General features: G+C 43.7%; 1 protein-coding gene across 3 annotated transcripts; it reads left to right on the top strand.

The window, feature by feature from the left end:
- Window positions 1–334: 334 nt before the first annotated feature.
- TMEM170A (transmembrane protein 170A) lies at window positions 335–26,132 on the top strand. 3 transcript variants are annotated; one of them, XM_012437458.3, is made up of 3 exons: window positions 335–564; window positions 12,781–12,882; window positions 21,427–26,132. In XM_012437458.3, exons 1-3 carry the CDS (start codon window positions 441–443, stop codon window positions 21,555–21,557), a joined length of 357 nt encoding a protein of 118 aa, XP_012292881.1. In that variant the 5' UTR covers window positions 335–440; the 3' UTR covers window positions 21,558–26,132. The 3 variants fall into 3 exon arrangements, 2 of the variants coding, with proteins under 2 accessions (XP_012292881.1, XP_012292880.1); XM_012437457.3 differs by having other exon boundaries at window positions 12,781–12,951; XR_010344898.1 differs by lacking the exon at window positions 335–564 and adding an exon at window positions 16,006–18,062 and having other exon boundaries at window positions 12,799–12,882; window positions 21,427–21,496.

Below are 26,132 nucleotides of genomic sequence, written 5' to 3'. Positions count from 1 at the left end.
TTTATAAATGCTGGAGTCCAGTCATAAGTAGAAATTTACATATCCGTTCCATCACTGTCCTTTTCCAGATCTCTAGTAAATCCATAGCTCGGGTTTTGTGCGGCGCAAGCAATTCCCCACTTTCTCACAGGGGGGCGCCGCTGAGAAGGGCAGAGCAGAGCGCGCGGTCCCAGAGCGTGCCTTCCTGGATGGGGCGCGTCCAGGGGGCTGGGTCGATGCGAGCCGTGCGCAACGTCGGAGGCGGGAACAACCCTGGCCCTACCCCCACGCGCTGCGGGGCCTTGTGATTGGAGGAGGGAACGGTCACTTGGCAGCGCCGTTGGGATTAGGGGAAGAGGGCCGGGCTGGAGGTGACGCTGAGGCGGCGAGGGTGCGGAGGACTGGCCGCTGCTGCAGTTTGGGCGTTCGTCCCTCATCTCTCTGTGGTGAATGGCGATGAGATGGAGCGCGAGGGGAGCGGCGGGTCGGCCGGGCTCCTGCAGCAGATCCTGAGCCTAAAGCTTGTGCCGCGGGTGGGCAACGGGACCCTGTGCCCCAACTCCACTTCCCTCTGCTCCTTCCCAGGTACGGCCCGTCCCGCGCCTGCGCACTGCGCGCCCCGCCGCCGCTTCGGTGGGGCTGTGGGCGTCCGGAGTCTGGGCGGGGTCCCTTGTGCGCCGCCAACCGGCGGAGTGGGCGCTGTCCTCCTGGAAAGGGGGTGTCCCGCTGCTCGCCCGGGGCCCCCTTTCCCCGTCACTTCCTCCCTGGCCCCCGAGCCCCGCTGGCCGTGAGGTTCGGGGAGTGGCCGCAGGTGGGCCCGGGGCTGGAGGTCGCTCGGCCGCCACCCAGCGGGTCTTGGCCTTTGGAGCTTCCGAGCACCCCGGGTTCAGACCTGCACCCCACGAGCCCTGGCGGCGGTGGTCCCCGCCCCGTCTGGGTTGCCCCACGGCACCCGCCTCCTTCGAGGGGCCTCGGAGCGGCCCGGCCGGCTGAGGGGTCAGAGCTCGCGCTCTCCTTGCCCGAGGTCTGCAGCCTGGCCTCTCCGCAATCGCGGGCGTCTCTGGCTAAATCCATCCTCTCCGATACCCGTTCGGCTTTCCAGGAATCTCCTTCCGAGACCTGGTGCCACCTGTTGCCGCGTTCCCACTAAGCCTTCCAGATCTTTGGCACAACTTCCTTTGAACTCTTCCTGCCCCCTGTAGCATGAGCTGGGCCTGCTAGGAGGGTTGCTCAGAGTTCCAGTGCCAGGAAGAACTGCCCGTGCTTGGAAAGCTGGAGGGAGGAGCGAGGACTTCACCTGGGAAGACAGAGAAAGGCTTTGAGGGGAGGCACAGTTATTTGTGTGGACCTTGAAAGGCAAGAAGACTGGGGCCCGTGTTCCTGGAAGGAGAGGTGGGGCTCCCAGCAGAGGGGACTGAGATCTTCATAAACAACGAGGGAGCAGAGCCGAGGGAGGGAGGACGGGATTCCGGACTCTAGTCCCAAACAAGGCACCTGTGGTTTCTCATCCCCTGGGCAGCGACTGGCAGGCGCCGTTCAGCGGACACCTGGGACTTGCAGTGTGATGTGCCCGGGGTTTTTCCTAGTGGGGACTGTGAAGTAGCTGGTAATGAGGCAGATTGGGGTCATGCCTGAAAAGAGAATCTGGGAGCTCACTTTATTTCAGAAGGTGCTAGGATCGCTTTTGACAGTGATATCAAAAAATTGATGGTATTCTGGGGACCCTATGTGAAAAATGAAATGTTTGTTCAATCTGGAGGCACTACTGGGACCAGATTAATCTGTTTTTGTTTGCTTAATTTTTCCCCTTTCCTGAAAAATTGTAAGCCTGCCGAAAAATTGAGAGAACAGGACAAGTACCCATGCGCTCTTTACTTAGGTTTGGTTATATTTTGATTCTTTGGCGCACGCGCTCTCTCTCTCTCTCTCTCTCTATATATATATATAGATAGATACGTGTGTGTATATATATATGTATATAATCACATGTATCTATCTATATATATATATCACACTTGGATGTGTGTCATATATCCCTTTTCAACTCTGGAGTCATTCAGTACAAAGTTGCAGAAATCATATAACATTTGATGCCTGATATCTTAACATGTATCGTCTAAAAAACATTTTCTGTAATAACCACAAAACCATATAATATCCAAGAAATTTAACATGATAGAATATTGTTATCTAATGTATGGGCCTTGTTTAAATTTCCCCAATTGTCCACATTTTTATGTGGAATATAGTTTATGTGGAATATTTAAAAAAAAAATTCCATGATCTAAGGTTCACACATTGCATTAAGTTGTCCAGTCTCTTTAGTTTCATTCAACTAAAACAGTTCCTTCCTTGTTTGAATTTCTTAAGATGGACATTTTGGAAGAGTTCATGTGAATTGTTTTATAGACTGTTTTACAGTCTAGGTTCATTAGATTTTCTTCATGATTAGATTTAGATTAAACATTTTTGGTCAGAACGCTATCTACGTAGTTGATGTGCACTTACCAGTACATCACATCAAGAGACATTGAATGTCAGCCCAGCAAGGTGACTCACGCCTGTAATCCCAGCACTTTGGGAGACTGAGGCAGGCAGATCACCTGAGCTAAGGAGTTCAAGACCAGCCTGGCCAACATGGCAAAACCTTGTCTCTACTAAAAATACAAAAATTAGGCATAGTGGTGTGTGCCCTGTAATCCCAACTACTCGGGATGCTGAGGCACGAGAATCTCTTAAACCCAGGAGTCAGAGGTTGCAGTGAGCCAAGATTGTGCCACTGTACTCCAGCCTGGGTGACAGAGTGAGACTCCATCTAAAAAAATAAAAAGAGTCGTTGAATGTCAGTTTGTATCTTCACTGATACTACTAAGTTTTCTCATTTGGTGAGGATGGTGTCTATCAGAACTCTCTGCTGTAAGGGTACCTGCATCCTCTCTTAATTAAATGTCATAGGTAGGGTCATAAGTAGGAACTGAATAGTCTGTTGAGTCTTTCTGGCTTTTACTTCCCTTTCATTAAGAAAAGATTGAGATAAGTGGATTTGGGATAGGTTTAATACGTCACAGTAGATAATTTGTAGCCATGTGAATTGTTTTACCTTCAGAGTTTTTTTCTGAAAATCTTAAACTTCAATATGTACTTGAGTTTATGGTTATTGCTACGGATATGTAACTTGGGGTATTGATTACCAGAGATCGTTTATTCAGTAAGTATACATTTGGCCAAGTGCAGGCTCTGGTCTGTGGGTATGAGCAGGTGTGAGGCCTAGCCCTTGACCCCATCTAGGTCAGAATTTGTCAATAAATACATAACCTCCCTGCTGTGTCTCATCTTTAGCAGGAGTGATGGGCATAATAAATGCATGAAGTTATATCCTATTTGAGACACAAAAGTCTGTTGAACAGAAATTGCATTCATTGTCCTGAATCTGGTGTATTTGTATTTTGGCCCCACAGAAAAGGTTACTTGCAGTTTATGCCAACTCATTATGGCAGAATCATTGTTGTGAAGTATTCTGACATATTTATGTATACCAGGAAGCACTGAATTGATTTTTTCTCTCTTTTTTTTTTTTTCTTTTTTTGAGACAGAGTCTCGCTCCTGTTACCCAGGCTGGAGTGCAATGGCACGATCTCCACTCACTGCAACCTTCACCTTCCGGGTTCAAGCGATTCTCCTGCCTCAGACTTACAAGTAGCTGGGGTTATAGGCATGCACCACCATGCCTGGCTAATTCTGTGTTTTTAGTATAGACGGGGTTTCTTCATGTTGGTGAGGCTGGTCTTGAACTCCCGACCTCAGGTGATCCGCCTGCCTCAGCCTTGCAAAGTTCTGGGATTACAGGCGTGAGCCACCGCGTCCAGCCAATTTTTTTTTTTTTACCTGTATTTGGAGTTTAGCCATTTACCTAAGGAGGGTTGGGTAGACATCTAAATGACGTTTGCAGTGGCTCACACCTGTAATCCCACCACTGGGGGTGGCTGAAATGGGTGGATCACCTGAAGTTAGGAGTTCAAGACCAGCCTGGCCAACGTGGTGAAACCCCATCTCTACTAAAAATACAAAACATTGCCAGGCATGGTGGTGCATGCCTATAATTCCAGGTACTAGGGAGGCTGAGGCAGGAGAGTCGCTTGAACCCAGGAGTGGGACGTTGCAGTGAGTTGCAGTGCCACTGTACTCCCACCAGGGCCACAGAGCGAGACTCTGTCTCAAAATAAATAAATAAATAAATAAATATAAATAAATGACTAAACTGCAAATGCAGGTTAAAAAAATTTCCTTTATTGTCATTTTTAACAAATCTCAAAACCAAGAAGCTGACATCTTTATCTTGTATCAGGAATGACATTCATCTTCTGAAGATACAGATTTCATTTCACTAAATCAGTGTCAAATTAGATCTTGTGATAATTAGAAACCCAGTAATGTTTTTGTGTTGTCCTTGTTGAAATCAAGACTGGTCATACTTGGACCAGTCATTTATTCATTCACTCAAAAAATATTTGCTCAGTATTGATTGTGTGCCTGTTGTTTTCCAGGCACCAAGTCAAGATTTTGTTAGTAACAAAACAAAGCCCCTTCCCACATGGAACTTTCATTCCAATGGGGAGAGAGAGACAACAAACAAAACAGCTGGTGGTGAGGGGCCTGGGAATTGGCAGGGCCTGCGTGGTGCAGGAGTGGGATGCTGTTTGCTGTAAGGTGATGGGGAGGCCCTCAATGGTGATGACATTGGAGTCAAAATCTGAAGGAAGTGAGGAATGAGCCAACAGCTATTGTGGGAAGAGCAAGTGTTCTAGGCCAGGGAGCAGCAGATTCAGAGGGCCTGGAGCAAGAGCCTGCAGAGGAAACACTGAGGAGGTCAGGGTGCCTGGAGGGACTATGTGGGCAAAGCAGAGAGGAGGAGAGGAGGGCGGATCCTGGAGGGCTCTACTGGGGGGTTTTGAGCAGAGATGGGATGATTCTGACTTTTTAAGTATATAATCCAGTGGTTTTTAGTATATTTACACAGTTATACAACCATTACCACAATTAATTTGAGAATATTTGCATCATCCTGAGAATAAACCTTCTTTGTACAAAGAAGAAACTTTGAAGAAACCTACCGGCTTTGCATGGATAGAAGGCCCATCAGGACAGAGAAGGTCTGATCAGGCTAGGACCCAGAGACCACTGGGGTGAGGCAGGCCAGGGTCACCTCCAAGAATCAAGGAGGAGCAGGAAGGCAGTATCCAGAGAGAGGTGGTCGATTACAGTTGGTAGTTCAGTGGGCATGTCATCTTGTTAGGGAGGAGTGGAGGAGACGATTGGACCTCCAGGCAGGGAGGTGAGCTTTGGTAAGAGAGGAGTCTCCCAGTGGACAGCGTGCAGGGCTGCAGGCTGATGGGCGATTAGTATCAAGGCAGCCCAGCTTCAGCATAGAGTTGCAGGACTACAGAAAACTTTTTTTTTTTTTGAGATGGAGTCTTGCTCTGTCGCCCAGGCTGGTGTGCAATGGTGCAATTTTGGCACACTGCAACCTCTGCCTCTCAGGTTCAAGTGATTCTCCTTCCTCAGCATCCCGAGTAGCTGGGATGACAGGCACGTAACATCACTCCTGGCTAATTTTTATACTTTTAGTAGTCAAGGTTTCACCATGTTGTCCAGGGTGGTCTCAAACTCCTGACCTCAGGTGATCTACCCACCTTGGCCTCCAAAAGTGCTGGGATTACAGGCATGAGCCACCTCGCCCTGCCAAGACTACATAAGACTCTTAACCCCCAGGAGGACTCATGTGGTCTACTTAGAACCCCAGAAGAGAAAGTGGCCTTGCTGACCCAGTTGTTTGGCTGGAACACAAGATTAGAGTGGGGCCAGCTGGAGGGAGGGCTGCGTGCTGAGCATCGTGCTGCCCACTTGGCTCAGGTTCTTTCCATTGCTGCTGTTTGGGGCCAGGTTGGTCTTGAGGCCTTGGTTGGGAGTCAAGTGACTTGGCTGTGGAGGTTAGAGGCCAGGGAGCCGGCCATTATAGACCCTTGTGTTAATACAGAATCCACTAGAGGATTCTGCTCTCTGTGTCTGTTCTGTTTCAGTGCAATATCTCTCTGAATATGTACCTTATAGATATGTTTGTCTGAAAATACATCCTCAAGCAAATCCTCAAATATCTTTTAGGGTAGGGATCTTAGTGTTTTTTTTTCTTGTTTTTTTTTTTTCCACTGATGTGTCAGCATAGAGAATGAGGTCAATATATATTTGACTGATTAATGATTAACTTCTCAGTGTTTTTATGACTGCTATTGCTGCTGTAATTAACTCCACAAATTTAGCAGCTTAAAGTCATACAAATTTTATTGTCTTACAGTTATGGAGGTCAGAAGTCCAAATTGGGTGTCTCTGGGCTAAAACCAAGGTGTAGCAGGGCTGTGTTCCTTCTGGAGGCTCTAGGAAGAATTTCCTTCCTTGCCTTTTCCAGCTTCTAGAGGCCACCTACTACATTCCTTGATTCGTGGCCACCTCCTCTTCTTCAAAGCCAGCAGCATGACATCTTCAAACCTTTCTGACCCTGATCTACCTCCCTCTTACAAAGACTCTCGTGATTACATTAGGCCTAACTGGAAAATCCAAGACAGTCTCCTTTTGCAAGATCCTTAATTTAATCACCACAATGTCCCTTTTGCCCCGGAAGGTAATCTATTCACAGGTTTTGAAGATGGGGATGGGAACACCTTTGGGAGCCCATTCTACCACAATGCTTAATCTGATTTTCCCATATCATATTGTATTACAGATTAATGACCTGATTTGTACTTCACCATAGGGAGATGATGTGCCTTTAGCTGCCAAAGTAAACAAAGCTGAAGTAATGTACTTGCTTTAAAGCAGTGAACAAAGAAATACTGTAAGATATGTAGACAAAGATTTCTGAGAGAGTTTTGAGCCAGTGAAATGAAAAGTACTGTATGACAATCGATAAATGGCTACTAAGTGGATGGCTATTAAGGTGCAGTAGATTAAAGGGAAATCACTTAGTTTTTTAAAAAGCATTTTAGATCCACGTTTGCTTTTGCTGTTTAGAGTCTTGTAATAACCTCATCCATGTGAAAGTGGTTTATATATAAGCGTACTCCTCTACTCATCTCTAATAAAACCTCTTTTTTTCTTACTTGAAGTGACTTTAGTGATGCTATATAAAATACGTAGTGAGGGAGCTAATGAATGTGGCTCAGGGTTGTAGGGGGTGCGGCATGCCTCCCCTTCTCAGAATGCTGGCCTGCTGTGTATGTGTTTACAAATTGGCCTTGAAGCTTTTTGGAAAATAGAGATGTGGATTGGTGGCTTAGCAGGCCTCCTGGGACAGGGGCTGTGCTTCTAGGGAAATGGGGATGGGTGACATTTTTATCTCAGCATGGGCCGCCATAACAAAAAAGCACAGACTAGCTGTCTTTAAAAACAGACAATGTCTCCTAGTTTTGGAGGCTGGAAGTGTGAGATTAGGGTGTCAGGGTGGTTAGGTTCTGGTGAAGACCCTCCTGACTTGCAGATGGCTGCCTTCTCACCATGTCATCAACATGAGAATCTCTTCTCAATCTCTTGATATTTCTCTTACTATTATTGCTATTATTACTTCTCTTACTATTATTATAAGTAATGTACCCTTACGATTCCTATGTTAAACCCAACAGGACTGTGAAGTTGGGTTTAACATAGGAATAGTAAGGGTACATTATTCAGCCCTTAGCAGTTGGATGGCACACCTGTGTTCCAACCTGCTTTCCTGGAAGTTACCAGCTTAGCGTGTTTCTGGCAGATTAAGGCTTTGCCTCCCGGCTCAAGGCCTCAGTGGTTCTGGGGCAGCTGGTAGGAAGCCAAGCTCCAGCAGTGCCTTGAGTTACTGCAGAAAGCACAGCCTACCCCTAAAACTTTGTCAGCTCCAGCAGAAGCCCTGGATAGCAGGGTCCCACTGCTGGTCTCAGGTCAGTAGGGGAAGACAACAGCCAGGTGAAGATTGTTTTGAGTTCTTGGAGGCAGGTTTGCATCGCGTTTGTCCTCTTTGGGGCAGTGAATTCCCGGTGCCATCATAGAACTTTCTGCAGACTTGGTGTTTGGGTGGTCAGAGAGTCAGATTGATTTGGGAGTGGCAGGTGAGGACTCTGGGATAGAAGATGGTCTTTCTGCTTTGGAAGAGAAGCATGGTCCTGTGCTGTGGCTTGGGGATGAGCTGGCAGTGGGTGGTAGACAGGGGGCCTCAGCTGGGAGGCCGGGCTGCTCTGAATGAGCCAGGGCCACAGTAGCTGCTCAGGCAGAAAGGATTTGTGGGTACCAGAGCTCTGGCAGGTGCACATTTGTTAGGCCAGAGCAGTATCCAGACGCAGGCGCTGCTCCCTCTAGAGATGCTGCTAGCCAGTGAGGGCGAATCTCTGGGCAGTGGAAGGCAGGGGTAGCTCCCGGCCTAATGGCAGCCAGAAAAGAAGCTGCAGGAGGATATGGATTTGTTGTGGAAGAGGTGGAGGCCTGAAACCCTGAAAACTGAGAATCCTGCCCTCAATTTCTGATTGACTAAAGGTAGCTTTTTTCATTGGTGGAGGAAGGCTCCTTCCTCAGCCTCCTGAGAAGCTGGGATTACAGGCATGCGCCACCCAGCCTGGCTAATTTTTGGATTTTTGGTAGAGACGGGGTTTCGCCATGTTGGCCTGACTGGCCTGGAACTCCTAACCTCAGATGATCCATCCGCCTCGGCCTCGGCCTCCCGAAGTGCTGGGATTACAGATGTGACCCACTGTGCTTGGCCTCATTTGTTATTTTTAATAAGCATTGAGACTTAATTGGGGCATCCTTGATGTTTTCACCGAGAACCATTTATCCAGAACAAGACCTGAGCACTTTCACTAGAAGTATTCAGAATATGCTCTGAATGGAAGCTTCATTAATTCCAAATGAGCAAAGAATTTGAGCAGTCATCTGTGACCATGGCCAAGGGTGGCTTAAGGGGATTTGGCTCCACCCCTCATCTCCAATGGCCCCTTAAATCCGGCTTCCCAAGATTAAGAAGCCTGTGTAAACAGAATAAAAATACCTTCATAGAACTGTGGTTTTCATTGATCTGGGGAAAAAAAACACACACATACTAACAGTCTGCTTACAGTGCAAACACAGCTTCCAGTAAAGCTTCTGGCCCTCCCCTCCTCCCCCTCACTAATCCCCTCAAGCTGATTGATGCCCCAACTGGTCTCTTTTAAATTGTTCAATCCAATAGGCTCATTCTTCCTGAACAGTTCTTGTGAAAACAAAAGCTTTGCTTTTTCTTTTCTTATTTTTATTTTTTAGACAGTCTCACTGTGTTGCCCTGGGCTCATTGCAACCTCTGTCTCCCAGGTTCAAGCAATTCTCATGCTTCAGCCTTCTGAGTAGCTGGGATTACAGGCATTGGCCACCACACCTGGCTAATTTTTTAATTTGTATTTTTAGGAGAGTCGGTGTTTCACCATGTTGGCCAGGCTGATCTCGAACTCCTGGCTTCAAGTGCTGGGTTTACAGGCGTGAGCCACTGCGCCTGGCCTATCTAATAAATATTTATTAAATAAACATACTCAGTACACAGAAGCATTTCCACATGTATGTTTATTATGTTTGTTTTCTTATTCTACAAGCAGCTGGCTTTTGTTACTTCACAATGTGGCTTGGGCATCTTGCACCTTCAATATATATACATCTGTTGCGTATTTTAATGGGACTGTGTAGTATTCTATTAGGCGGATGCACAGAATGTGTTTTCCAAGTCCTACAGTCATAGCTATGTGGTTGACTTCTAGTTTTTGCTGTTACAGACAATGCTCTTGAGACTCTCTTGTTACCTCTGTCCTTGCCTATCTGTGCTTTTCTGTAGGGTGTATCCCTGGAAGTAAAATTGTTGCAGCAAAGGCTATGCACATTTGACTTCCAAATTACCCTGCGGATAGGTGGTTTTCCAGTTTGTATTCCAGCTAGGAGTGTCAGGGGGCCCTGTGGACTAATGCCGTGACAAGCCTTTACTGCTAAAAACCTACATTGGCACTTCCAGATCTTTCGTTAAGTCCTTAGTGTAAGGTCAGCCGAGAGAAAGAAGAATAGACCCAAAGTCTGGCAAGCAAGTTTTATTACCCTGCCTGGCTGCTCTGTAACTGTCAGAGGAGGCAGCCCCGTGCTTACAAAATGAGGGGTTTGTATGGGGTGAGAGGGCTGTAAGGGAGTTTCAGGACTGAGGTGATCTTATCAGCTTGTAACAGGCACAGAGATGGTTTGTGGACTTGTGACAGATTTATAATACATCATCCTGTGACTTTTCTGGCGGCAGTTTGAAAAACAGGATTTTACAGGAATTTACAGGTATGGATAACAAACATCTGTTTTCCTTGACCTTCTCCGAGCTGCCCGGATGACTGTAATGAGGCTTTGCTTAATTGTAGCAGGTCTGGCAGCCTTGATATGGGGCCTAGGCGGGAGTTCAGGAATGCAGCTGCAGAGCAATCAGAGTTGGGGGAAGGGACCAGCTAGCACAGAGGGGGTTTTCTAAGGCAGCTTATCTCTAACACTTAGTCTGCTGTCAAACTCCCCATAAGGTGTCCCTCATCTGTCTTTATAGCTTTAACTGTTTCTGCTCTTATAAAGCCTCTGCACGTTAGTAAAGCCTGTGGTTTTTAATCAGGGTAGTTTTGCACCTCCCACCCCCAGGGACATTTGACAATGTCTGGAAATATTTTTGGTTGACAGGACTGGGAAGAGAGTACTGCTGGCAGGACGTGCCTCTCCATGTCCTACCATGCACAGTGCGGCCCCACGATGAAGTCATCTGGTCCAAATGTCCATAGGGTGGCAGAGAGCGATGGTCAAGGAACCCTGCTGTTCTAAGCTCTTCACTGATCTCAAAAATCACTTGCTACTTACCTGCCTCTAGCCAAGGATGGACAGTGGGTTTTATCTAATGTGTCACTGCCAATCCCTACCTAAGGGTAGCTGGAGAGCTATCTTGAGGATTCTAAGAGTGGGAGAGGGGCTGAAATGCTACATGGGCCATTTAACAAATTGTAAAGTCACCACATTCCAGCTAGATGATTTTGTTTCCTTTATATTTTCCAGGGTGCCTCATGGATAGTTTTTCATACATAGTTGATGATTATGTATACCTTAATGTTGCCTGAATGACAGACACCTTAAGAGTGATTAGAGCTCTGTAGGAGGCCAGCTCTCCTAACCTGTACGGTTGTTTACCTGCCATTTGTCTTCAAACATTTCTATTTTTTTTGTATTTATTTGATATCTTAAGAGCTTTGAAATCCTAATAGGAGGTGGACGTGATGGATTGATGTTTACTGCATTGTCTTTGAAGTGATTGTGGAATGAATATAATTGTATAGCTTTCCATTTTAGAAGAGTGAGTGAGCAAAAGGTCAAGAAAGATCCAGCAGGCATTGCTTGCAAAGTTTACAATTACTTCTGGAATGTTGACCCTACCAATTGGTACTTGGGGTTCTGCCTCTTATGGGGGAATTATTTTTGTTGGTTTGGGTTTTTTGGTTTTCTGTGGGGGGGTGGGGGTTTGAGACTGTCTCACTCTGTTGCCCTGGCAGGAGTGCAGTAGCATGATCTCAGCTCTCTGCAGCCTCTGCCTCCCAGGCTCAAGCAATCCTCCCACCTCAGTGTCTGGAGAAGCTGGGACTACATGTGTGCGATAGCCACACCCGACTAATTTTTGTGTTTTTTGTAGAGGTGGGGTTTTACTGTATTGCCCAAGCTAGTCTTGAACTCCTGGGCTCAAGTGACGTGCCCACCTTGGCCACCCAAAGTGTTGGGATTGTAATTGTGAGCCACTGTGCCCAGCCATGGAGGGGGACATTATTTAGGTCAATTTTGAACTTTTTTTTTTTTTTTTCAGTTTGAGGGTACAGGGTTGGTCAGCTTTTTCTGTGAGGGGCCAGATAGTAAATATTTTAGGTTTTATGGGCCATGTGGTCTGTGTCACTGTTATCAGCTTTGCCCTTGAAGCTGGAAAGCAGCCATAAACAATACTTAAATGAAAGGGCAGCTGGGCATGGTGGCTCATGCATGTAATCCCAGCACTTTGGGAGGCTGAGGTGGGTGGATCACCAGGTCAAGAGTTCCAGACCAGCCTGGCCAAGATGGTGAAACCCTGTCTTTTGAAAAAAAAAAAAAAAGAAAGGGCATGGGTTGAATAAGTGTGTGTGTACAAAACTCTTGTAAATGGTTTCAGGTAAGCGTGTATATATAAAAGTATTTTGAATGGGTTCAGATAAGTCTATGTAAAAGCAGGTAAGGGCAGTAGTTTGTTGAGCCCTCTAAAACCATCAATACTTGAATATTTGACTGATGAACCCTACTTTGCAACTAAATGGTGCTGAAGGTGGGGTGCAGTGCCTGTAATCCCTGCCCTTTGGGAGGCTGAGGTGGGCGAATGGTTTGAGCTGAGGAGTTCAAGACCAGTCTGAGATCATGATGAGACCCCCCCATCTCTAAAGAAAAAAAGAAAAACAATTTAGCCAGGCATGGTAGCACATGCCTGTAGTCCCAGCTACACCAGAGGCTGAGGTGGAAGAACACCCAGGCCTACAAGATCGAGGCTGCAGTGAGTCATGATGGTGCCACTTCACTGCAGCCTGGGTGACAGAGTAAGACCCTGTCTTTAAAAATAACAATTATTCAAAATAAAAGGAAAAAAGAAATGGTGTTGAAAATGAAATCCCTGGTTCTGATGAGTACCCTCTGCAGTGATTGTCATGGGAAAGGCAGTGATTCACCACCTTTCTTTGTCTTCCCGCACAGAGATGTGGTATGGTGTGTTCCTGTGGGCACTGGTGTCATCTCTCTTCTTTCATGTCCCTGCTGGATTACTGGCCCTCTTCACCCTCAGACATCACAAATATGGTAGGTTCATGTCTGTAAGCATCCTGTTGATGGGCATCGTGGGACCAATTACTGCTGGAATCTTGACAAGTATGTTAGACATTAAAATACCAGTCAAAAATGTTTAATATGACTAGTCAATTTCAGGACCTATTTTAGAAACATACCTGAGTAGGATGAAAGGAAGAGTGGCTTTTAACCAAAAGTCCTTAATTAATTAATTAATTATTTGAGACAGGGTCTCCCTATGTCACCAAGGCTGGAGTGCAGCCAATCTTGGCTCACTGCAGCCTCAGCCTCTTGGGCTTCAGCAGTCCTCATACATCAGCCTCCCAAGTAGCTAGAACTACAGATGTGTGCCATAATGCCCGGCTATTTTTTTTGTATTTTTTGTAGAGACAGAGTTTTGTCATGTTGCCAGGTCTCGAACTCCTGAGCTCAAGCGATCCGCCCACCTTGGCCTCCCAAAATCCTGGAATTACAGGCGTGAACCACTGCACCTGGCCCCAGTTTTTTAATGTGTGTGTGTGTTTTTTTCCTACCCGCAATGCCCTGTTACTTGGCTAACCTCTTTGACTTCCTGAGTCAGATTTCATCTCAGTGGCTTCAGGGAAGTCATGTTAAGCTTTGTGAGACACATCTTGTGAGACATGCCACCAGCAAAAGAAAAATATCTTTTTGGAAGCTACTTCTCCTTTCTGATCAGCTATCATCACTTCAGGGTTGGTGCTGCAAGATGGTTGATGAATTACTTCCACTCATGTGGGTGTGGTTGCTGTAAAGATAGAAGACAAATTCTTATGACAAGAATTCTTTGCCAGGTGTAATGGCTCATGACTGTAATCCCAGCACTTTGGGAGACTGAGGTGGGAGGCTTGCTGGAGCCCAGGAGTTTGAGACTAGCCTTAACAACATAGCAAGACCCCACCTCTACAAAATAAAAATTAAAAATTGCTCAGGCGCAATGGCTCACGTCTGTAATCCCAGCATTTTGGGAGGCTGAGGCAGATAGATCATGAGGTCAGGAATTGGAGACCAGCCTGGCTCATATGGAGAAACCCCGTCCCTGTTTTTTTTGTGGGGGGGTTCTTGCTCTGTTGCCCAGGCTGGAGTGCAGTGGCATGATCTCGGTTCACTGCAACCTCCACCTCCTGGAGTCAAGCAACTCTCTTGCCTCAGCCTCCTGAGTAGCTGGGATTACAGGCGTATGCTATTAAAACTGGCTAATTTTTGTATTTTTAGTAGAGACGGAGTTTCTCCATGTTGGTCAGTCTGGTCTCAAACTCCTGACCTCGTGATCCGCCTGCCTCAGCCTCTCAAAGTGCTGGGATTACAATCATGAGCCACTATGCTTGGCCATCCCCGTCTCTATTAAAAAAACAAAATTAGGCTGGGCGTGGTGGCTCACACCTGTAATCCAAGCACTTTGGAGGCCAAGGCGGGCAGATCACCTGAGGTCGGGAGTTCAAGAGCAGCCTGACCAACATGGTGAAACCCCGTCTTAAAAAAAAAAAAAAAAAAAAATTAGCCAGCTATGGTGGCACATGGCTATAACCCCAGCCACTTGGAAGGCTGAGGCAGGAGAATCACTTGAACCCAGGAGGCAGAGGTTGTGGTGAGCCATGATTGCACCATTGCACTCCAGCCTGAGCAACAAGAGCGAAACTGTCTCAAAAAAAAATTTTTTTTATAATAAATAAATAAAAATAAAAAATTTAGCTGAGTGTGGTAGTGCACCTGTGGTTCCAGCTACATGGGAGGATTGCTGGAGCCCGGAGGTCCAGGCTGGGCTGCAGTGAGTCGTTATCCCACCACAGCACTCCAGCCTGGGCAACAGAGCAAGACCCTGTCTCCCAAAAAAAAAAAAGGAGTTCTTCCTTAGAAAAGGACCTAATTAGTGCTCTGGTTATTTTTTTTTCCCTTTAGGACTTTCTCAGTAAGAACTGGAGTAACGTGATGTTATAAATTATTTTCAGGCCTGTTTTGGGGGCGTTTGTTTTGTTACGGCTTTTGCCTGCTTATGTGATAAGACACAGTTACAGAAATGAGAACAGTCAGTTTAAATCATTTTAAAGCTCATTTATAAATATAAATGTATAGTTTATATAAACTAAAATTATAAGTAATTAAAATGTAAAATCCTCAATTTTTCCATCCCTAAGTAATAGCCATCTTGGTGTATATGTCTTTTTTTGGGTATATATATATATATATATATATATACACATACATACACATACATACATACATATTCTTATAATATAGAAATGTAATATTCCTACTGATTTGTAAATTTTTTTCACTGTGAATTGGAACCTTGAGTTTTTTTTTTTTTTTTTGAGAGAAAGTGGCCTAGTTTCTCTGTGTTCCAACCGTCTCACCTACTGCTGCTTCGGAAACCCTCTGCTCCAGGATGACTGCCTCATAGGGCCTGTCTTTGTTCCTTAGTAAAATAGAGATAATACTACCCGTCTCATACCCTTTCATGATTGAGCTGATGTGTAGATGAAGTACTAAAACGTAATACCTGACACATAGTAATTGTGCAATAAATGTGTTCATTTCTGTCTTTAAGGCTCTATGAATAGTCTGTTCCCTTCCCATTTGCTGCTTCCTCGGGTATACTTTTTCCTTTCTTCGCTTTATTATCCTAATCCCACTTTAGGGCCCAGTTCAAATTCCTTAAGCTTCTTTCTACCCAACCCACTCTGTGTCCTTAAATTTTGAAGGGGCCCAGTGAAACATGCCTTTTAGATGTTTGTAACAAAATGTATGCATTGCCAGTGGAGGTGGACATTTAAAATCACTAAATGTTCAAGGCAGCCAACTTTGGGTTAATATTGTTCTTTCTTTTCTTTAAAATATATTAATATACCTTCATATCATATTTATGAAATGTGCCAGGGATGGTGGCTTACTCCTGTAATCCCAGCACTTTGGTAGGCCAGGTTGGGAGGATCACTTAAGTCCAAGAGTTCAAAACCAGCCTGGGTGACATAGTGAGACCTTGTCTGTACAACAAATAAATAAATAAAATAGCCAGGCCCGCTGCGCGTTTTGTCCCACGTGTTGTCCCGTCCGTCTCCTGACTCGCCGCTCTTGTCCTTCCTCCTGCTTTTTCTTCTCTTGCCTTGCGGTCTGAAGATGCCCTCGGCCACCAGCCACAGCAGGAGCGGCAGCAAGTCGTCTGGACTGCCACCGCCGTCGGGTTCCTCCGGGAGTGAGGCGGCCACAGGAGCTGGGGCCACCGCGCCGGCTTGTCAGCACCCTGCAACTGGCGCCGGCGCTGTGCAGACCGAGGCTATGAAGCAGATCCTCGGGGTGATCAACAAGAAACTTCAGAACCTGGAGAAGAAAAAGGGTAAGCTTGATGATTACCAGGAACAAATGAACAAAGGGGAAAGGCTTAATCAAGATCAGTTGGATGCCATTTCTAAGTACCAGGAAGTCACAAATAATTTGGAGTTTGCAAAAGAATTACACAGGAGTTTCATGGCATTAAGTCAAGATATTCAGAAAACAATAAAGAAGACAGCACGTGGGGAGCAGCTTAAGAGAGAAGAAGCTGAACAGAAACGTTTAAAAACTGTACTTGAGCTACAGTATGTTTTGGACAAATTGGGAGATGATGAAGTGCGAACTGACCTGAAACAAGGTTTGAATGGAGTGCCAATATTGTCCAAAGAAGAATTGTCATTGTTGGATGAATTCTGTAAGTTAGAAGACCCTAAATGGGACGTGAGCTTGAGGTTGAATGAACAGTATGAACATTCCTCCATTCACCTGTGGGACCTGCTGGAAGGGAAGGAAAAATCTGTATGTGGAACCAGCTATAAAGTTCTAAAGGACATTGTCAGGTGTGTTTTTCAATCAAACTACTTTGACAGCACCCACAACCACCAGAATGGGTTGTGTGAGGAAGAAGAGGCAGCACCTACAGTTGAAGATCAGGTAGCTGAAGCTGAACCTGAGCTAGTGGAAGACTACACTGAGCAAAATGAAGTTTAATCAACAGAGTATGTAAATAGACAGTTCATGGCAGAAACACAGTTCACCAGTGGTGAAAAGGAGCAGGTAGATGAGTGGACAATTGAAACAGTTGAGGTGGTAAATTCACCCCAGCAGCAGCCTCAGGCTTCATCCCCTTCAGTACCAGAGCCCCACTCTTTGACTCCAGTGGCTCAAGCAGATCCCCTTCTGAGAAGACAGCGAGTACGAGACCTTATGGCACAAATGCAGGGTCCCTATAATTTCATACAGGATTCAGTTCTGGATTTTGAAAACCAGACACTTGATCCTGCCATTGTATCTGCACAGCCTGTGAATCCAGCACAAAACATGGACATGCCCCAGCTGGTTTGCCCTCCAGTTCATTCTGAATCTAAACTTGCTCAGCCTAATCAAGTTCCTGTACAACCAGAAGCTACACAGGTTCCTTTGGTGTCATCCACAAGTGAGGGGTATATAGCATCTCAACCCCTGTACCAGCCTTCTCCTGCTACAGAGCAACAACCACAGAAGGAACCAATTGATCAGATTCAGGCAACAATCTCTTTAAATACAGACCAGACTACAGCATCATGATCCCTTCCTGCTGCTTCTCAGCCTCAAGTATTTCAGACTGGGACAAGCAAACCTTTACATAGTGGTGGAATCAATGTAAATGCAGCTCCATTCCAATCCATGCAAATAGTGTTCAATATGAATGCCCAGTTCCTCCTGTTAATGAACCAGAAACTTTAAAACAGCAAAATCAGTACCAGGCCAGTTATAACCAGAGCTTTTCTAGTCAGCCTCACCAAGTAGAACAAACAGAGCTTCACCAAGAACAACTTCAAACAGTGGTAGGCACTTACCATGGTTTTCCGGACCAGTCCCATCAAGTGACTGGTAACCACCAGCAGCCTCCTCAGCAGAACACTGGATTTCCACGTAGTAGTCAGCCCTATACAATAGCTGTGGTGCATCTCGTGGAGGTTCCCGTGGTGCTAGAGGCTTGATGAATGGATACCAGGGCCCTGCCAATGGATTCAGAGGAGGATATGATGGTTACCACCCTTCATTCTCTAACACTCCAAGCAGTGGTTATACAGAGTCTCAGTTCAGTGCTCCCTGGGATTACTCTGGCTATCAACGGGATGGATATCAGCAGAATTTCAAGCGAGGCTCTGGGCAGAGTGGACCATGGGGAGCCCCATGAGGTAATATTTTGTGGTGGTGATCCTAGCTTCTAAGTGGAGCTTCTGTTCTGGCCTTGGAAGAACTGTTCATAGTATGCATGTTAGGAATACATTTATCCTTTCCAGACTTGTTGCTAGGGATTAAATGAAATGCTCTGTTCCTGAAACTTAATCTTGGACCCAAATTTTAATTTTTGAATGACTTTCCCTGTTACTATATAAATTGTCTTGAAAACTAGAACATATTCTCTTCCCCAGAAAAAGTGTTTTTCCAACTGAAAATTATTTTTGAGGTCCTAAAACCTGCTAAATGTTTTAGGAAGTACTTACTGAAACATTTTTGTAAGACATTTTTGGAATGAGATTGAACATTTATATAAATTGATTATTCCTCTTCATTTTTTGAAACATGCCTATTATATTTTAGGGCCAGACACCCTTTAATGGCCAGGTAAGCCATAGTTAACATTTAGAGAACCATTTAGAAGTGATAGAACTAATGGAATTTGCAGTGTCTTTTGGACTTCTATTAGTGATATAAATATCAAGTCTGACTTTTAAACAAAACACCCAAATTCCTAACTTATTGAACTATACTTAAAAAAATTATAGGTTTGAAGAGTTTTTGTTTTACTTTTAGAAAACTACTTCAGATTTTGACAGGAAGTTAACCTGTTTAACAGTTAGAGTTAGCATTTCATGTAGTCTGAAATTCTAAATGGTTCTCTGATTTGAGGGAGGTTAAACATCAAATAGGTTTCCTCTATTTATTGGCCATAGCATGTGGAAAATGTGTGTTAAGGAGGAATTACAAAGTACTTTGATTTGAATGCTAGTAGAAACTGGCCAGGAAAAAGGTACATTTTCCTAAAAATTAATGGATCACTTGGGAATTACTGACTTGACTAGAAGTATCAAAGGATATTTGCATGTGAATGTGGGTTATGTTCTTCTTTCCCACCTGGTAGCATATTTGATGAATGTTCAGTTAACTGATAGTTAAAATCTGTTTTAACAGCATGTAAAAAGTGATTTTATCTGTTAAAAGTGATTAAACAATTTTGAATATTATGTAGTTTCTTTTTAACAGTTAGGCAATAAGGTTTGTTTTCATTCTGGTGCTTTTATTAATTTTGATAGTATGATGTTACTTACTACTGAAATGTAAGCTAGAGTGTACACTAGAATGTAAGCTCCATGAGAGCAGGTACCTTGTCTGTCTTCACTGCTGTATCTGTTCCCAATGCCTGGTGACAGTGCCTGGCACTTAGTAGGCACTCAATAAATACTTGTTGAATGAAAAAAAATAAATAAATAAAATAACCAGGCATGGTGGCTGGTGTGTGCCTGTAGTCCCAGCTGCTCGGGAGGATCAGTGGAGCCCAGGAGGTTGAGGCTGCAGGGAGCCATGATCATGCCACCACATTCTAACCTGGGCAAAAGAGTGAGACACTGTCTCAAAAATAATAATAATTGTAAACATGTGATTGAGACACTGGGTATTCCTTTGCATTATTTCAAATCTGTTTCTGTCTTGTGTCCCCAGCTAGATTCCAAGTACCTTGAGAATAGGGACCATACCTTATAAAACACAGAAGTGTTCTGCAGATAAAAATTTGAGTGAATGAATACACTACGACCAAGGAGAATTTTGTTTGGAGCATCTTGTTGGGGAGGGTAATCGGGGAAATCTGGATCTATTTTTTTTTAATTTTTATTGTTTATTTCTATTTGAGACAGGTCTTGCTCTGTCACTCAGGCTGGAGTGCAGTGACATAGTCATAGTTCACTGCAGCCTCCACCTCCCAAGATCAAGTATTCCGCTACCTTAGCCACCCAAGTAACTAGGATTACAGGCACATGCCACCACACCCAGATAATTTTTGTATTTTTTGTAGAGACAGGGTTTTGCCATGTTGTCCAGGCTGATCTCAAAATCCTGAGTTCAAGGGATCTTCCTGCCTCAGCCTTCCAAAATGCTCAGATTACGGGCTTGAGCCACCATGCCTGGCTGGATCTTTTTTTGTTGTTTTGTTGTTTTGTTTTTTTGAGATAGGGTCTTGCTCTGTTACCCAGGCTTGAGTGCATCGTTGTGATCTCGACTCACAGCAACCTCCACCTCCTGGGTTCAAGCAACTCTCCTGCCTCACTCTCCTGAGTAGTTGGGATTATAGACTGTGCCACCACGCCCAGCTAATGTTTTGTATTTTTAGTAGAGATGGGGTTTCACCATGTTGCCCAGGCTGGTTTCAAAGTCCTGAGCTCAGGTGACCCACCCACCTCGGCCTCCCAAAATACTGGGATTACAGGCGTGAGCCACCGTGCCCGGCTGGATCTATTCTTTTCAAACAAATGAAATGTTGACTTCGTTGGTACAATGCTGAACTCCTATAGTAACTCAGATGGGTATCTGCATAGATACAGGGGTTTTTGTTTTGTTTTCTCAGTTTGCAGGCAGTTATAGTGACTAACATAATAAAAACAATCAATGACTGTGAAACAGGAATCCCTAAGTATCTCTCTCCCCTCATGCCCTTTGAATTAATAACCACTTTATGGCTTAGGGTCCTCCTCTCTTCCTTTCTCACCCCTCTACTCCTTCATCCATTTCTTTCTGTTTTTTTGAAATGGAGTCTTACTCTGTCACCAGGCTGGAGTACAGTGGGGCATTCTGAGCTCACTGCAACCTCCAACTCCCTGGTTCAAGCGATTCTCCTGCCTCAATTTCCCTAGTAGCTGAGATTACAGGCACATGCCACCATGCCCAGCTAATTTTTGTATTTTTAGTAGAGATAGAGTGTCACCATGTTGTCCAGGATGGTCTCAATCCCCTGGCCTCGTGATCTGCCCGCTTCGGCCTCCCAAACTGCTGGGATTACAGGTGTGAGCCACCGCACTCAGCCTCCATCCACTTCTTGAAGGGAACTCTGAGTATAATAGAAGGTGGAGCGGCGATTCCCTGTGGCCTGAAACATTTCTTGCTTAGTCTAACTCAAAAGATTCTTTTTCATTTGTTGCCAAAAATGTATTAGGTCCCTATTACTGGTAGGGGAATAAACAGTTACTTTTGAGTTCATAATCTGGTTGTGGGAATTGCTATCTTTGTGATTTTGATTATTTCTTCCAGATTATTTTATTCAGTAAATCTAGGAGACTCTTGGTTTTAAGGAGTCAGCATCTAAAAGTGATCGCAAGCCTTGTAATGAATACTCAAAGCCTAGACCAGTCCACAGAAAGAATAGGGAAAACCTAACATTTCTATGACAGTTAAATTTCAATATAAAAATCTGGAACATTCTACTTATAGTAGTATTTTAAGTGTTGTATTTTTATGAGTTTGTTAACCTTGGTTTTTTGTTTTTAACACCCTTGCATTTTAAATCAGGTGCAGCTATTGCTGGAGTTTACCGAGCAGCAGGGAAGGAAATGATACCATTTGAAGCCCTCACTTTGGGCACTGGACAGACGTTTTGCGTCGTGGTGGTCTCCTTTTTACGGATTTTAGCTACTCTATAGCATACATCCTTATGCTGAGATGTTGAACCTAAACTTTATGGAATCCTCCAAAAGAATACATTAGGGAGTGTGGAGTTTTCTTAGTTCTTCAAATGAAGCAACTTGGATGAACGGGAATGTGAAGGACAACATCTTAGCCTTTTCTTCAGTTTGAAGTTCCTAGAATTGAAGATTTTTGTGGACTCCCATCGTTCTCAACCAAAACAAAACAAGTCTTCTGGATTTTTTTTTTGTAGATACTTAATTTAAGCAGTTTTCACATGTACCTTTACCCGAGTCAAGTCAACTGTGTCTCTGGGGTGGTATCCCTTGCACTGAAATTTACAGTATTCTGTGAGATGTTGCATATTTTGGAAAACTATGGAAGATACTGGTTTATTTCAAATGAGCAGAGTATATTGTATTAAAATCATAGTTTATCTAATCTTGATTAATATTTGGTAAACTCTTTTCTTTGCTACATCTTAGTGACAGTAAATGCCAAATAGGTTTTGGTTGAGTATAGCTTTGAGAACAAATTTGATGAAATAAAACAGGAAAAAAAATTTAAATATAACTCAAGTAGTGGCTGTGGTTCCACTAAGTAAAGAGTAGGTAACAATGAATAATGTGACATTTTCTAGACAACTGTCTTGACCTCTGATTAAGATATTTTAAGAGATGTGAATTTGTTATTTTGTATGTTTTATTTAAATAAGCTAGCTACTTTAGACTTTTTAGAAGATTTTCTGTACCACCTTTCTGTATCACTTTTAATTCTCTTGATTTTCTTTCATTTAATTGGAAACACACATACCCTATTAAATGGCTTGAGTTGGAAATTTTAAGCCAGATTGGTTTGGACATTGAGGCACAGGTAAGATTCTTTAAACATTCTGTTGTAGTTTTTCTTAGTAACTTTTGTTTACTAATGACCCTTGAGACACTGTAGAAGTGCATCTGAAACTAGAGTTAGTGGTTATTGATTTTTTAGCTTAATGTGTTTGCCTATAGGTGACTTCAGCCTATTTCTTTTCTTTTCTTTTATTTATTTATTTTTTTTTTTGAGACGGAGTTTCGCTCTTGTTACCCAGGCTGGAGTACAATGGCGCGATCTCGGCTCACTGCAACCTCCACCTCCTGGGTTCAGGCAATTCTCCTGCCTCAGCCTCCTGAGTGGCTGGGATTATAGGCACGTGCACCACCATGCCCAGCTAATTTTTTGTATCTTTAGTAGAGACGGGGTTTCACCATGTTGACCAGGATGGTCTCGATCTCTTGACCTCATGATCCACCCGCCTGTAATCCCAGCCTATTTCTACAGTATTGGGTATCAAGTCCCGGAAAGTGCCTGAAGTTTAATTTCAGATATGCACCTACTCTCCCCTTTAGATTTTTATTCAAAAGAATGTAATCTTTAAAGAGAGTTAAATATCAATAGCTTTTTTAAATTTCATTTTTAGCTATTTTATTTTATTATTATTTTTTGAGATGGAGTCTCACTCTGTCACCCAGACTGGAGTGCAGAAGCATAATCTTGGCTCACTGCAACCTCCGCCTCCCAGGTTCAAGCGATTCTCCTGCCTCAGCCTCCTAAGTAGCTGGGAGTACAAGCGCCTGCTGCCATGCCCGGCTAATTTTTGTATTTAGTAAAGACGGAGTTTTGCCATGTTGGCCAGGCTGGTCTCAAACTCCTGACCTCAGGTGAGCCACCTGCATTGGCCTCCCAAAGTGCTGGGATTACAGGCGTGAGCCACTGCCCAGCCAATTTTAGCATTTTAATTTTTATTTTACTGCCTAACTTTCTTTTTCATTAAAAGGCCTGAAAACTGTGACTTTCTGAAAGGGAAAGGATCGAAGAAATTATCTAATTTGATCCTTATCACCTAAACTGTTTTCTGTTGAATACAATCAGTGTGGTGGTAGCGATTGTTACCTGTCTTCAGGATAGTTTCTGGTAATTAAATCTGAAATCTTTAAAGGAAAGTTTTCATTGTGAGATTAAGGCTAACAACTCATGAGGTCATATGTACATGAACATATCTATTCCATTTAAAGCAATATGCACTCTGGCTTCTGATTAAAAATAGCCAGGAGGAGAGTCTCTGAATGTACTGTGATTCTGGAGTCTGCCCAATTTGAGAAAAAAAAAAAAGAAAGTCAGGAGGGCCAGTTCGCCAGGGAAACTCATAGAAAAGAATTACAAAGAGATCACAAAAATTGGACATTTTCTTTTGAGTAATTAGACCACTTATGGCTGGGCGCAGTGGCTCACACCTGTAATCCCAGCACTTTGGGAGATCGATTTAGGAGGATTGCTTGAGCCCAAGAGTTCCAGACTGGCCTGGGCAACATAGCAATACTTCATCTCTTCTAAAAAATAAAACAAAACAAAAAAATAGCTGGGTGTGGTCCCAGCTACTCAGGAGTCTAAAGTGGGAGGATCACTTGTTCCTGGGAGGTTCCAGCTGCTGTGAGCCATGATAGCGCCGCTGAATTCCCAGCTTAGGTGACAGGGCAAGACCCTGTCTCATTATTAATTTTGATAATTGACGTATCAAAATTATAGTGACATATACTCAGCAGGAACTTATATGTAGAGTTCTAATTCAGCCACATATTCTTACAAATTCCCCAACAAGAAGCTCAAATCTTTTCTTCCAAGCAGATTGTAAAAAATTCTAGTTTTTAGTTTAAAAAGCTGTGATTTTCAGAAGTATCCCTTCAGTTTGAGAAATTTGGGGAATTTGTATCCTTTATTATGGGAAATGATTTCCATCATCTCTATTGAAGGATGCCTCTTACTGAAGAATGCCTGTTGAATGAGTGCTCACCTAAAACATTCTTTGGATATAATTTCATACACTAAACATGTGGGCCAGTAGTTAGTGGGCTCATCCCCTTAAATACTAATTTTTGAAATACCGATCCATGATTAAAATGTTAGATATTTTTCACTGGAGCTAAGTCATAAAGTTAGGGCATTTTGAAAGGTGTCTTTGTTTCTGTTTCTTGTTTGATATATTTTGATTACTCTTATTAAAAACTTTCCATATGAAAAGTATCTTCGAATTATTGAACGCTTCATACATCCTAATGTATGAATCATGCTCCTGTGAATAAATATATAAACTTGAAATATATTGAGCTGTGTAGCTTAATCTTTTCAGGGAAAGACTATTTGAATGATAAGGAATATCTTTGATTTTCTTTTTTGTGTTTTGTTTTGTTTTGTTTTGAGACGAAGTTTCGCTCTTGTTACCCAGGCTGGAGTGCAATGGCGCGATCTCGGCTCACCGCAGCCTCCGCCTCCTGGATTCAAGCAATTCTCCTGCCTCAGCCTCCCAAGTAGCTGGGACTACAGGCGTGCACCACCATGCCCAGCTAATTTTTGTATTTTTTGTAGAGACGGGGTTTCACCTTGTTGACCAGGATGGTCTCGATCTCTTGACCTCGTGATCCACCCGCCTCGGCCTCCCAAAGTGCTGGGGTTATAGGCGTGAGCCACCACGCCCGGCTCTTTTTTTATGTCTCAAATAGAATTATTTGGGAGTGGTCACTCAGATGGAAGAATATCAGCAATTGTGTTGAACATTTTACCTTACATAGTTTTGAGTCTTTTTGCCAAAAACTGATTTCTTAGAAACATCCTCCCCTAGCTATGCTTTTTTTAAAAAAAATAAAGGAAAGGGAGGCAGCCTCCCGACCATAAAAGCTGATTTCTTGATTTTTTTTTTTTTTTGAGATAGAATCTTGCTCTGTTGCCCAGGCTGGAGTCCAGTGGTGTGGTCTCAGCTCACTGCAACCTCCACCTCTCAAGTTCAAGTGATTCTCCTGCCTCAGCCTCCAAGTAGCCAGGATTACAGACACCCACCATAATGCCCAGCTAATTTTGGTATTTTTAGTAGAAATGAGGTTTCACCATATGCCAGGCTGGTCTTGAACTCCCGACCTCATATAATCCACCCACCTCGGCCTCCCAAAGTGCTGTGATTACAGATGTGAGCCACCGTACCCAGCCTTCTTGATTCTTCAATTTGGGATTTTGTAGTGAAAGCATTTCATGAAACTTAAGTTCATACGCAAGAGCATCATGAATTTCTAAGAGAGAGTGTCTCTTTGTGCTATTAACTTCTTTTGGCCACAAAATATTACTCCTTATGAAATGTTTAAACTAGTGAGGAAAAATTCATTAATTACCTTTAAACCCTTCCTTATTTTTTAAGATTTTAAATTGTATTTTGGCTTTTGACTCCAGTATCCTTTCTGGTTGCTCTGGTTTGAATTACGTTCCTGTTATGCTGCAGCACACATCAACCTTCCCTCAGTAACCATTTCCTGGAATGTGAAGCCTCGGTGCCATTAGCAGACCATACGCAGAAAATGTTGTGTACCTGCATTTCTTTTTTGTGCACTCTTGAAGGCTGGTTGTGACTAAAATCAGCTTAACTTTTTATATTATGTTATTTCACTAACTGCTAGAGTCAAAATGATCAAATCTTTGTACAATAGAAAATTATTTAAATTTTATTTTTCTACTGACATTTCTAATTCTAGTGTAAATGTTTATCAATAAAAAATTACTTTCAATCCTGA

This window comes from Aotus nancymaae, unplaced genomic scaffold, assembly GCF_030222135.1.
Source record: "Aotus nancymaae isolate 86718 unplaced genomic scaffold, 86718_ANA_hifiasm-v0.15.2.pri h1tg000030l, whole genome shotgun sequence".
Lineage (NCBI taxonomy): Eukaryota > Metazoa > Chordata > Mammalia > Primates > Aotidae > Aotus > Aotus nancymaae.
The sequence above is the reverse complement of the archived record's forward strand: the minus strand, read 5'-3'. Positions and strand labels throughout refer to the sequence as shown.